The 12947-nt window shown below is 54.7% G+C and overlaps 1 protein-coding gene across 23 annotated transcripts in view; it reads left to right on the plus strand.

Annotated features, from left to right (window-relative positions):
- Positions 1–12947, plus strand: part of Atp2b2 (ATPase plasma membrane Ca2+ transporting 2) — a 355181-nt gene that overhangs the window by 327919 nt on the left and 14315 nt on the right. For 11 of the 23 annotated variants that reach the window (XM_087217055.1, XM_087217060.1, XM_087217052.1 and 8 more), the window contains 6 exons: positions 2554–2682; positions 4177–4356; positions 4514–4601; positions 8768–8874; positions 9308–9499; positions 11568–11781. In XM_087217055.1, the coding sequence (XP_087073181.1) occupies positions 2554–2682; positions 4177–4356; positions 4514–4601; positions 8768–8874; positions 9308–9499; positions 11568–11781 (910 nt within the window). Of the gene's footprint in view, positions 1–2553; positions 2683–4176; positions 4357–4513; positions 4602–8767; positions 8875–9307; positions 9500–11567; positions 11782–12648; positions 12939–12947 lie in introns of those variants that run through there. The other 12 variants (XM_087217160.1, XM_087217090.1, XM_004835328.3 and 9 more) reach the window with 2 other exon arrangements.

The raw sequence follows: 12947 nt of genomic DNA on the forward strand, positions 1-12947 counted from the left end.
TCATCCCTGGGTCTTCTGTGCCCTGGGCAATTGGATGCTTCGTAGATGTTTGTTAGATGAGTGAATGTGTGAGTGATAAAAGACAGAATCTACCCCACTGGAGTGGAGGAGGCTGCATGAGGAGCATTCCCCACAGAAGACAGGCAGGTGTGACCCACAGAGGTAGAGGGAGGGAGGACACTGCTGGCAGAAGAGACCGAATGGCTGAATGGGAGGAGGTGAAGTAGTCTACTTACCATTACCTTAACAAGATGCCTGAGACAGTAGTTTATAACAGGACACGAGTGTTTTAACTTGTCCATGATTGGTTGGCCCACGGCTTCAGAGCCCTGGTAAGGCAGCATATCCTGACAGTGTGAAAGAGCAGAGCAGTTCACATCTTGGTTGGGAAGGAAAAAGAGACCAAGAAGAGACCGGCCCCTCCCCCAGGCCCTCCTAGGCCCCACCCCTATGCTGCCTCCCAAAGGCTCCACCCCTCCCAGGACCTCTGCCCTCTGGGGACCCAAGCCTCTCATGCAGAGGCCTTTGGGACCTTCCTGACCCCAGCCACAGATGCCCAAGCTCTGGGTACCTGTGGACAACCCTGTTGCACTTGTGAGAGAAAAGGCTACACAGGATGCTCAAAGCCCAATTAGGAAGGACTGGCATGTCCCTGGGCTAGGCGTGGTACTGTCAGCTCCTTGTCCCAGAACCTCACACCCTTGCTGACAAGTGGGTGCTATGGCTCCCACATTATAGATAAGGTGAGCAGATGCCAGCTCAGCCTTTGGGGCTCAGCCCTCTGACCCTATGGCAGGGAAGGGAAAGTGAAGTCCGTACATCAGGCTGGCCTCCTCACATTGCTGGCTGCTGGGAAAAGCCTGGAGGTTAACAGTTGTAGCTCCAAGAAATAGTCCCAAAAGCAAGAGTCTCCCCACATCAACCCCAGCAGGACCCCCATGGCTCCTGGGATCTGAGGGGCCACCTTCTGACCACAGCCCCCAGCCCACATCCTCCTTAGCCTCAGCCCTCAGGTCACCCACAGTATGGCCCCCAGGCCCTTCACATCCGGAGCCTTCTTTACCTGTATACCTTGTGGGTGGCTCTATAGCCAGGAGAGCCACTCTGTGCTCATCTGTGTGGCCCCATCTCTGGCAAAGCCTCCATTGCTTTTGATGGAGCAGAACTGGCATAGACATTCCCTCCTCCAAGAAGCACATACTATTTTCTCCTCCCCACCTGCTTTTTTATGAAGTAACAGTGTCTTCCTCTGTGCTTCTAGAGCACTTTATCTAGGCTTGCACCAAAGACCCATGGTACAAGAGTGTGGGTCTGACGCAGGAAACACTGTGCTATCTGAAAATAGAAAAATTATGAAAGAATAAGCTAGACCTGGTCTACCATGGAGCAGCCAACTGTGGAGGGAGTGGACACTCATCATCAGAGACTTGCAAGCAGACTGGCTAACCATCTGCTGGGGACACCTAGGAACAGAGGTGGGCAATGACAGGGCCAGAGCCAAATGATGTAGTCTGTTCCAACACCAAGGCCTTAAGTGAGTTTAAAACATAACCTAAATTCCTCTTTGGGATCGGAGCAGATGAGGTGTGTTTCTGGAAGAACTCTGTCCTGTCTTCAGCAGCTGAGGTCAAAAGAGTGTGAAGGGTATGAATGGGACATTGGGCATCCATGTCCCTTCTCTTACCCTCTCTGTGGGCTTCTGTGAGCTGCTACTGGGATGTGATGCTGAGGCCTTGCTCATGTGGCCCCCAATCCCTGAGCAGACACAGGAGGCTACTCCCAGGCCCTGCAAATAACCCCATAGGAGCCTGTGGCCATCTGGCTCTGCTCCAGCCCTTCAGTATTGGGAGGTCACTACCTTCTGCATGGGGCTGTTCCTTAGACAGTCCTGGTACCTGAGAGGCCTCTGTCCCCAGACCCAGGAGCTGTCCTAAGGTGTGTGTCCCCCCGCTCAGCCACAAGATGGCCATGCATGGAGGCCTGAATTTTCTCTCCAGCATCAAGTTGGAATCCCTGAAGCAGATGACCACCGTAGGCCAATGCTTAGGCAGTCACTGGTGGCCAGGGTAGGGGAAAGACAGAAGAGGGAAAGAGACCAGAGGGGCAGGGCAGCATCCCCAGCTGGAGATGATGGTCGGGCTGATGGAGTGGCCAGTGGTGTGGTGGCATGGACACAAGTGAGATATTTTCAAGGCTCACCTTTGTTCTTGCCATTCCTTGAGGGCTGAAAGGGACCAGGAGGCAGGAGGTGTCCATAGTCAGGTTTGGTGCCAGGGTTATGATTCTGTTAGTTTGTTAGGACTGTCATATGACAGTCCAGGCTTCAAGTACAGTGTAAGAATAGTAGCCTAAAATTGAGATGCATGTAATCTCAGCAGTCTGGAAGGCTGAGCCAGGAGGATTACAAATTTGAGCCTAGCCCAGGCAATTTAGCAACTTAGCAAGACCCTGTCTCAAAATTTTAAAAAAATTTAAAAGGGCTGAGAATACAGCTCAATGTGAAGGCCCTGGGTTCAATCTCCAGTACCACAAAAAAAATTTTTTTTTTTTTAGTTTGGATCTTTTCCTGGGATAGCAATATTCAGCACAACATCCTGGAGATGCTGGGCAAGGCCAAGAGCCACATTCATCCTGACAGGGAGCAACCAGGCCTCTGCTGAGCACTGCTTGGCTAAATGCAGGGTGAGCAGTAGGTTAGGTATGTGGAGTGCATTTTTAGAATTCATGGTACTTTCAGCTTCTGATGGGTGTGCCAGAACCGATAGGGGCATCTTATCACAAGCTGAGGGGCTCAGACACCAGACACCTTCTCACCTTCTGGAAGCTGAGGGCCATCTGATTCCAGGAGGGGGCGGCTGGCTGCTTCAGAGGCCGGTGAGGGATGTCTCTCCAGGCCTCTCTCCTGGCTCCCAGGAACGCGCTGCGCTGGAGATGTGTCCCAGCAGCATTCTCCTGATCTCTGCCTCATCTCCCCATGAGATCTCCCTGTGTGCGTGTCCTCTTTCTAAGGACATAATCACTCTGGATGAGGGCTCACCCTGGGTGGCCTCAACTTAACTTGATCTCTGCCATAAAGACCCTTTCCCAGGGGAAGGCCCTCTCCACAGCTGTGGGCTCCGGACCAGAATGTATCTTTGAGAGGGCTCAGCCAGTCTGTGTAGGCGTCACCTTCTCTCAGCAGTGGAGCAGCCCAGTGGGCAGGAGAGTGAGCAGCCTGTTGCTGTGCTCTGCAAGAGGAGGGGGAGTTGGGTTAAGCCCTCAGGCTTGAGAGTCTAACCTGCTTTTGTCTTTCTTTACAACTGAATTTTCTACCCTTGACATGTTCTCTCCTACTCAAAGATGTTTTGCAGCAAATATAGCCTTATTATTTTATTATTTGTCACTGCCCATGGGTACGAATCACTTGTTTGGTTGATCTATGTTCCCCATAAAGGGCTGCAGCAGCCCCAGGCTAGTTTCCACGACCTAATTGCTGGGTGAATCCACAGCTCTGTGGAGGAGCTACTGGGGAGGAGGGGTGGTGGGTGTTGCCACCTTCTGATTGGCAAAGTTGGGTCTGATCTGACCTTATTGGCCTAGACATAAGTCTGTTACTACAGTTGTGAGAGCAGGATGCAGCCCTTACTTGTCCTTGACACATCCTATTTGACACGAAGCAGAGTCCTGTGTAATTATTCTAAGCCACTATCACAGTCTATAAGTAAATAAAATGTCCCCAAATGCAAACGTCCCCCAAAAAACCTGAAAATACACTAGCTTATTATGCAGTTTGTAAATGAAACCAAGGCAAGTTCGAGTGTAGTTATCAAGTACTGGACACTCTCGCCCTGGGCCAGATCTAAGGGGGAGCTTCTTTGGTCTTTCCAAAGTCTTTGCCAGATCAGGGTAGCCAATGGCTTTGTCTCAGGATAGACTGTTGTGGTCAGCAGGTGTCAGCTGCCTGGAACTCCGTGTTGAGAATTCTGAGGCCCCACCAGGTCTAATCAGGGATGCTGCAATGGATTAACAGTGCCTCCCCTGGGTGCAGCAGGAGAGGCAGGGGCTTGGTGCCATGCGTGGTTACCTAGGCCCCTTTCCTGGAGCTGCGTGGGAAAGGTACTCCCTCGGGTTCCATGAAGGGGAACAGGGCCCACCAGAGGTGGTGCCCTCCCCCATGACTCTCATCCTCCTGTCCAGGTCCCTGAAGCCATCCGCAAGTGCCAGCGGGCAGGCATTACAGTCCGCATGGTCACTGGTGACAATATCAACACGGCCCGGGCCATCGCCATCAAGTGTGGCATCATCCATCCTGGGGAGGACTTCCTGTGCCTGGAAGGCAAAGAGTTCAACCGGAGGATCCGCAACGAGAAGGGGGAGGTGTGTGGCCCGGGGAGTGAAGGGTCCCCAGAGGGGATGGACGGGCACTCCATGGTTATACAGAAGTCATCCCATGTGCCACAGACAATCTGCCATCTGTGAGCCTCAGTTTCTCTCTCTGACCCACCAACCCACTATCTACCCCATCCCTCTCCAGATTGAGCAGGAGCGAATTGACAAGATCTGGCCAAAGCTTCGAGTGCTGGCTCGCTCTTCCCCCACGGATAAGCACACTCTGGTCAAAGGTGAGTGGGGGTGCCACAGGCAGTGCTGAGGCCTATACAGGCCAGGAACCACTCTGGCTTGCTGGCACTTGCAGCTTCTTTTCAGGAGGAAAGGGTCCCTGTCTGGCATTCCCCACACCTGAGAGAGTGCTCATTCATCATCCCCACTCAGCCCGGGGCTTCTTCTGTGCCTCTAACTCCTCTAGGAAGCAGTGGGACTGGACCCATCTGGGGTCTCAAACTCATGGCTCAAGGCCCAAGTCGGGCCCCCAGATTGCTCTCTATGGCCACTATAGGGCCTTTTTTGCTGATTTTTTATTTTAATTTTTTTTAGTCCGTGTTTGCAGTACATAGTGACTACACTCATCATGTGGAGTTGGTTCATGTATGTAACATATCTCGATTCTTTTTTCATCCTCTTTCCCTCCCACCATCTCTTGGCTCCCTTCTTCTGCTGAATTTGAATGAGTTTGTGTAGACCTTGCTCTCACTTCCTGACACCCAGCATGCTCACTTGCTCTTGTCTGGCCCCAGAGCTCATGAGTTTGAGACCCTTGGTCAACTTCACCTTTTGAGACCCAGTGGGCACCTATGACCAGGACCTGGGGATGGGGCAACCTGGGAGCAGCAGCCTGAGTCAGGAGGCTGAGAGCCAGACTCCTCCCTTTGTATCTCCTCCAGAGAGGGACATGCACCACTTGCTAAGCCTGGATGACAGCTGTGAGCCACTTCCAGAGTCACATAGCCCTGGTGTCAGGTAGATTTTTGTTGCTATGACAAAACACCTGACAAAGTCAGCTTAAAGGAGGAAAGGTTATTTTGGCTCATGGCTTCAGAGGTTTTGGGCCAGTGTCACCTGGCGGCATTGCTTCTGGGCCATGGCCACACAGAACATCAGAGGAGAGACATGGGGTACAGCAGGAGCTCACCTCTTGGAGGCCAAGAGACAAAGAGAAAGGGAAGAGCCCAGAGAAAGGTCTGGGGACCAGAGATTGTCCCCAAGGCCACATCAGCAAGGCCCAGTACCCCTGGTTTCATCACCTCCCAATGATACTATCTGGTTGCAGCCTCCTCAGTGTGATCCACAATCCAGTCACCTCCAAAACCCATCAGCAGCAAGCTGTCAATGCAGTGAGCCATTAGGGGGACATATCATATCCACACCATAATACCTGGTTCATAGCCCTGCTTTGCCACTGACCTGCTCTGTGGCCTTGGCAAGCCCCTCCACTCCGAGACTCAGTTTCCATTTGTGTCTTAAGGGTGTTGCCCAAGGACATTAATGGAAGCAGATCTGGCCTAGGGATAGAAATACAGAATTTAGAGCCACAGACACTGAAACAAAAGGTCTCCAACCCATTCTTACCTCTTATTCGCTCATCAGTTCACTCACTCATTCTCCAAGCAGCTGTTTATTGAGGACCTACCTACTGTGTGCCAGCCTCTGCTCTAGCCAGGCATAGTCCCTCCCTCTGGAATCCATGGTACAGTTCCCATGCAACAGATGTGGGTGAGGCTGTGGTGTCCCTGCAGAGTGAAAGGCTGAGTGGGCAGCTGCAAAAGGTGTGCTGGGTCCTCCCCAGCTTCTGACTCCTGCTGGGAAGGTGTCAGTCCCAGGACCCCAAGGCAGGGAGGGACTCAGGCAGGGCAGGGAAAGCACTGCAGAGCTCAGAGTGGCTGGGCCCTCCCAGGAGAGAGGAGCTGGAGGAGGAGCCTGGGGAGGCATTGGCCAGGAGCCCAGCTACTGACCTGCGCTGTTAACCCAGAGCCAGGGTACAGAAGAATAGGAGGGGAGAAGCACTGTCTAGAAAGCTAATCTTGTTCTGGGGAGGGACCACCAAGATTGTCAGTGTGACCATTGCTGCCTGGACTGAGTGGTGACAGGGCCGGCAGTCTGCAGTCTGCAGGTCTGAGGGACGTTTGCAGGTGGAGAACCTCTGCTGTCTATTGGGAGGGGACACAGGAAGGAGGGGCTTGATCCCTGAGGTCTTTGGTGTCTGAGAGCCTGCACGATGGCATGTCCTGTGGCTTTCAGGGTCTGTGGAGAAGGGATGCATTTGGGGTAGAACTGGCCAAGCTGGGGCCCTCTGACATGAGTGGAGCTGTCCAAACAGCTGGCCACCAGGTCAGATGGAAGCCGGAGGGGTGTGGCAAGGGCAGGGAGCAGCTGAGCTCCCACCTGAGTAGTGGTGGGGGCTGAGACCCTGCCCAAGGAAACCCAAGACGGATGGCCAAGGAGAAGGGGACAGCAGGGGTGAGGGGTGTAGGAAGGACGCCTGTGTGCACAGTGGGAACAGAGGCTGAGCAGTTGGCAGAGCACGGAGGTGGCCATGCAAGGCTGAAGGTGAGGAGAGGGCTAGGTTGGCAGGGGCCCTCCTTCCAGCTCTCTGGTCTACTGGGAGCAGTTGGAGGCTGTGAAAAGTCTGAGCCAGCCTGGGAGCCACAGAGAAAACCCCACCTCTCTCACCTGAGGAGCCAGTGCTTCTCAGGGGACCAATGAGGACAAAGACCCTGCAGGCCAAGTGGATGGGACCCATTGCTGGCCGCAGGCTGGATCAAGGCAGCCCAGGGTCACTCCTGAGGCACCAGGTGTAGGAGCTGGGCCTGAGATAGGGGTGCTTTAGAGAAAACAGGGCCCCAGGGCAAGGAGCTCCTTACCCCCTCTATGGCTGCTGCTGCCTGTAGGGAGACACCCACAAGGAGTGGGCAGGGGTCACCATGGCAGCAAAAGGCCAAAGCTACAGATGGAGGAAGGAGTGCATCTGGCCAGGAGGAGAGACAGCATGAACAGGGCAGCCACGTGCTGTAGGGAACAGGGAAAGGGGACGTTACCAGAACCTCTGCAGTAAGTCCTAGTCTCCTGAGAGCCACGGCAGCACAAGGCGAATTACAGAAAAGGTAGAAAAATGAGACTGAGAAGAAGCTAAGCCTTGGGTCTGATCAGTGCTGCTCTGGGCTGCAAAGACGAAAGCGGCCCCCGCCTTGCTTACCGCACCTTTTATTCAGTACTCCGTACATCGGGAGAAACAAATGTAACAAATGACTTGCAGAGAGTTCAGTACATCCTGCGTAAATAAGATGGTAACAGTCCAAGAACAAGGAGGAACTGAGTAGATATTTGTTCCTCCCAGGATGTCTTCAGCTCCCAGGATGTTTCTTGTCCTGGAGAATCATAGCATCACCGCATCATTGAGGTCTCAGTTGTGACTGGAGGCCAAAATGGAATTATGTCTCAGAATTCCATAGCTGGGCTGTAGGCAGGAGAACTAAGCTAACCAAATGATTTTTCCCTAAAATTATGTAGCGTTGCTCCCAACAATGTGCAACAGGAGAAGTCAGCACAAAGGCCTGGTCAGGGAGGGCCTCAGTAGGCACATGTTCCCCCAAAGCCGGGGAGGACAGAGAAAGTGACCGGGGAGGGGGGGAGGGCACGTGTCCAGGCCAGAGTGTTAGAGATAGATCCTGGGGTTGCTGCGGGAACCAGGCCAGGAAGGGACATGGATATTCTAGGGGCAGAGATCTGGACAGAGAGCAAGGCAGGATTTCTGTGGGGTTTTTGAAACCAAAAAGCACAGGCCTTGGTGATACACTGACACGTGAAAGGTGGGGGATATGTCAGGGTTGACACCCAAACTTCTGTCCTGCCTAGGGACATCCCTGCCTGGGAAGCCACTGCTTGGGGAGTCCCTTAAGATGACACCTGTCATCTACCCTGTTCCCTGGCCCAGCTAGGAGCTAGGACCACATGTCACCTGCTCACGCTGGTTTTTGTGGAGTATTTTATTGAGGACGAATGTCTGGAAAGAGGTCAAGGATAGAGCTACAGGGCTGAGGTCACTAGGAGATGTCACAGCCATGGAGGAGCAGACCATGGACCTGGCAAACCCTGGGAGCCCCCAGAGAGGCTGAGGACCCCTGACACAGGCAGAGGAGATGGGGGGCAGTGTTTCTGGTTGCAGCAGCCACCAGTGTGGCTAAGACTATAAAGAACAAGGTGGGCAGAGCCCTGGCTGCAGAGGCCCCATGGCCAGGACAGGTACCCAGTGTGCTCTGTGTGCCAGGAAGAGCCATGATGGTAGGGGCTGGCTAGATAGGGGCCACAGAGGCAGCCGAGCCACCAGTCAGGGCTGGCCCAGGGCTACCTCACTCCTTGGCCTGGGAGCCCTGAGCACATCCACCTCCAACAGGCATCATCGACAGCACACACACCGAGCAGCGGCAGGTGGTGGCCGTGACCGGGGACGGGACCAATGATGGGCCTGCACTTAAGAAAGCCGATGTGGGCTTCGCGATGGTAGGAGCATCTCAGGGGGCCTGGGTGGCATCTGGGAGGAGCTCATAGATAAGGACTTAGGGGGACTGCAGCACCCCCAGTTCACTCTCACTCCAACTACCATCCACCTTGTGTATGTCTGAGGCTCTCAGACTTCAGTCTGGCCTGAGGAGGTGGTTCCTGGAAGAGTGTAGGGTGCCCTGCTCAGGACAGATTTGTGCTGACAGGCACGAGTGGGTCAAGGGGAGCAGGGAAGAGGGAGAAGGGGCCAGGGCAGGGCTCTAGCCTTGGGCCCTGAGGCTGTTCATATGTGTTCCTGTGTGTGACCTGGCTGTGCTGGTCTCACTGAGGCAGGGGTGGGGGTGGAGCTGGGAATGTGTAGGGATGAGGACAGTCATATAGAACCACTCACTGGCCCTCAGCCACCCCCAGGCTCCTGTCCCTGTCCCCACAGGGCATTGCAGGCACTGATGTGGCCAAAGAGGCCTCAGACATCATCCTCACAGATGACAACTTCAGCAGTATTGTGAAGGCCGTGATGTGGGGCCGCAACGTCTACGACAGCATCTCCAAGTTTCTGCAGTTCCAGCTGACTGTCAACGTGGTAGCCGTGATCGTGGCCTTCACGGGCGCCTGCATCACACAGGTGGGTCCTGGGGGCAGAGCGAAGGCTGTAGGAAGGCAAACCCCAGGACCCCTGGGACAGAATACCTGCCAGGGTTGGCGGCTGTTTCACAGAGCTCAGCATAGCCGCCAGCCCGGCAGAGGTGAGCATGGGCGGTGTCAGGCCTTGTGCCCCTGTCCACCCAACCACAACTCCAGCCCAGCTGCTGCTCCAGGAGGTGGGAAAAGCAGGGCCAAGGGAGGCGGGGTAGGGCCCAGGGGAGACTGAATGGCCATCTGAGGACAGGGAGCCAGCAGGGCCTGTGGGCCTTGGTTCTCAGGGGATGGGCAGGAGAGGCCTGGTAGGGACACCGGGGCAGCAGGGCTCTGTCTGTCCAGATCACCAGCTCTGCCACAGGGCTGGGAAGAGCTTATGCCCAGCAGGACCTGGACTCCTACAGCCTCACTGCTTCCTCACTGCAGCCTGTGAGGGGAGACTGAGATGAAGCCCATTTTACAGAGGCTTGGAGTACAAAGTGGCCTGGCCCTGGGCATTGGTCCTCAAGCCCCCTGGTACCACAGCCCTGGCTCCCCCCAGGAGCTGATCACCTGGCCTGGGAAGCAGAGAGTAGGCTCCCTCAGCCCTGGGGGGTGCCCAAGACCTGATCCTGCCAACAGCCACGTGGACAGACAACCTGTACTCGCAGGAGCCCCTGAATCTCGGCTCGAAGAGCCTGGGGCCCTGGGAACACTGTTCTCTCTTGCATCTTGAACTGTGGGGGTGCTCCCGACCGCTCCTGGTGCCCAGTCCCAAGGGATGGTGGGGTGGAGTGGGATATGAGAGGAGTGGCTGGGGCTCTTTTCTGTGCCAAAGGCCCTCTCCCCTCAGCTATGGGTGAGAGCCTCCCTCTAGTGGCAGCTCGAGGATACTGCCATGGCAGTAGCAGCTTGCACAAGGCTTGTGGGAGGCAGCCAGCCAGGTCGGGACACAGCTGAGGAGGACTGTCATTTCACCAGAGGCCTGGGACTGAGTGGCCCTGCAGGCCCAGGAGGAAGAATGTGACTCGACCCTCAGGCACAGGCAGTGGAGCTGGCTGAAGGGCAGGAGGAAGCCCCTGGGGTGTGGCCCTTCAGCCAGGCGCAGATGGGAGACAGCAGGAAGAGGGGCTGTGACAGCTATGCAGGAGGTGAGAGCCACGGGACAGGCACTGGGCCTGCCACGGTGGTCTGACTGTTGAGTACACAGGGCCACTAGATGAGTGAGGCTAATCCCACAGGGAGAGGTCTGGGTTGGGGAGGAGCCATGGAAAGGAGATGTGGGTTTTAGGAGAGGAACAAGATCAACAACCAGGAGAGTGGAGTTGGGGTTGGTGTTACCATGCTCATGGCAAGCCTGTCTCCTCACCATTCCCAAACACAGAAGACACGGTGATGGAAGAGAAAAGAAGATAGTCTTTGTTTAAAGCCATCTCCAAAGAGATGGAGGGACCTCATGATATCACCAGTCACCACTTCCCCATGTCCGGGTGCACAGGGTCTTTTACAGCAAGGAAGAGATAGATGGGAGAGGAATACAAGGAGACAACAGACAACTCCACATTTGCTTTACCCTTCAGCCCTTCTCTGCTCTCTCTTCCCTGTAGAAGCTGGACTTGGGCCTCCCACAAATTCTGTCCATTCATCTGGGCTGAGGAAAGGAGAGAACAGTATTTCAAGGCCCTCCCTGAGGAAGCTGGAGAAGCCACTTATGTCTAAAAGAAAACAAATTCTAACTTGGTCTCACTCTGTCCTGCTGGTTACAAATACACCCTATTTTTGGAGCACAGATACACCCAGAAACTTTTTCAGATAACACAGACTAGTAAGAGATGGAGGAGAGACTGAGGCAGGGCCATGGGCATTTCTGTGGGTCAGAAGACACTTGAGTGAGGCATAGAGGAGGCAGGGCCTGTGCTGGAGTCTTGGGGCAGGCCGTGGCTCTGCCAAGAGAGACCTATCCGCCCACCTGCAGGGGCTGCTGGGAGCAGGAGAAACAGCAGGGGTACAGCTAGATTTATGGCGCGCTGATGGCCTACCACCTGTGACGTCCCTTCCCTCTCTGCCATCCCCAGGACTCCCCTCTGAAAGCCGTGCAGATGCTCTGGGTGAACCTCATTATGGACACCTTTGCCTCCCTGGCGCTGGCCACCGAGCCACCCACCGAGACTCTGCTGCTGCGGAAGCCTTATGGCCGCAACAAGCCACTCATCTCCCGGACCATGATGAAGAACATCCTGGGCCATGCAGTCTACCAGCTCACCCTCATCTTCACGCTGCTCTTTGTTGGTGAGCCCCACCCCACCTGCATCCCTGTGGCCCGGCCACCACCTCCCAGGCACTCTGTGGCCCAGCCTGCATCTAGATTCACACCCACCTTCCTATTTTGCTAATGGGAAACTAGGGAGGAGAAGTAAGTAGTTCAGGGTCACACCGGGAGCCTGAATGGAGCCAGGCCCTGTCTCAGGCCCGCAAACCTAAAAGCCAGGGCATTTTCACCAGTGATGGTCCCTAGTGCCTAATGCACACAACAAAAGCAGTGTCCAGACTGACCACTGCACCCCACATCAGTCTGCAGGAGCCTAGGCTCTAGAGGAAGTGGCCGTCCTTCTCTTTCTAGGATGCCCTTGTCACCCTCAGGGAGCAGTCCTGCCCCTGTCACTGCTTCCTTTGAGGCTGGGTATTCAGGTATTCCAGCCATGCTTCCATCACAGTGACAAATATCTGAGAGAATTAACTTGTAAAAGAGGTTTATTTTAGCTCACCTCTTAGAGGTTTGGTCCATACTGCTTGTCCTGGCAGAAGCACTCACCACCTCAGGGCTGGAAATAAAGGAGAGGAGCCCAGTTCCACAGACTCCTTCATGGGGTTTTACCTTGATGGCCTAAGAATGCCCACCTGGCCTCCCTCTTAAAGGCTCCTCCACCTCCCAACTGCACCACAGGCTGGGGACCAAGGCTATAACAGGGACCTTTGGGGACAATTTTGCAAACCATAGTAGCCTCTCCTGGGCATTCCTGTCTTCCTAGTCCAGGTGTGTTTGCCAATCTGTGGTCACTTTTTTACCCCCTCACAGTACTAGGGATTGAGTCTAGGGAGCACTGACTTACATCCCCAGTCCTTTTTATTTATTTATTTTTTTTTATTTTGAGACAGGGTCTCGCTAAACTGCTGGCTGGCCTCAAACATGCAACCCTCCTGCCTCAGCCTCCAGAGTAGCTGGCATGTGCCACCATGCACCGGCAAATCTCTATAAGCAATGTCACCTGATAACACACCTGGCATTCAGCTTTTCTCAGATCCCCACAGAAAAGGTGGAAGACAGTTCCCCCAAGGTCTTTGCCAACTAGAGGAAAAGGGTTTGTCAACCCTGCATCCCTCACTGGCAGTGCCCTGCCCCAGAGCCCACACTGGCCTCCAAGTTGGTGTGACTCACCCGCCTGCCCTGCCACACC

This window comes from Heterocephalus glaber, unplaced genomic scaffold (genome assembly GCF_053883595.1).
Source record: "Heterocephalus glaber isolate CG9 unplaced genomic scaffold, H.glaber_assembly_v1.0 deba00000122, whole genome shotgun sequence".
Lineage (NCBI taxonomy): Eukaryota > Metazoa > Chordata > Mammalia > Rodentia > Bathyergidae > Heterocephalus > Heterocephalus glaber.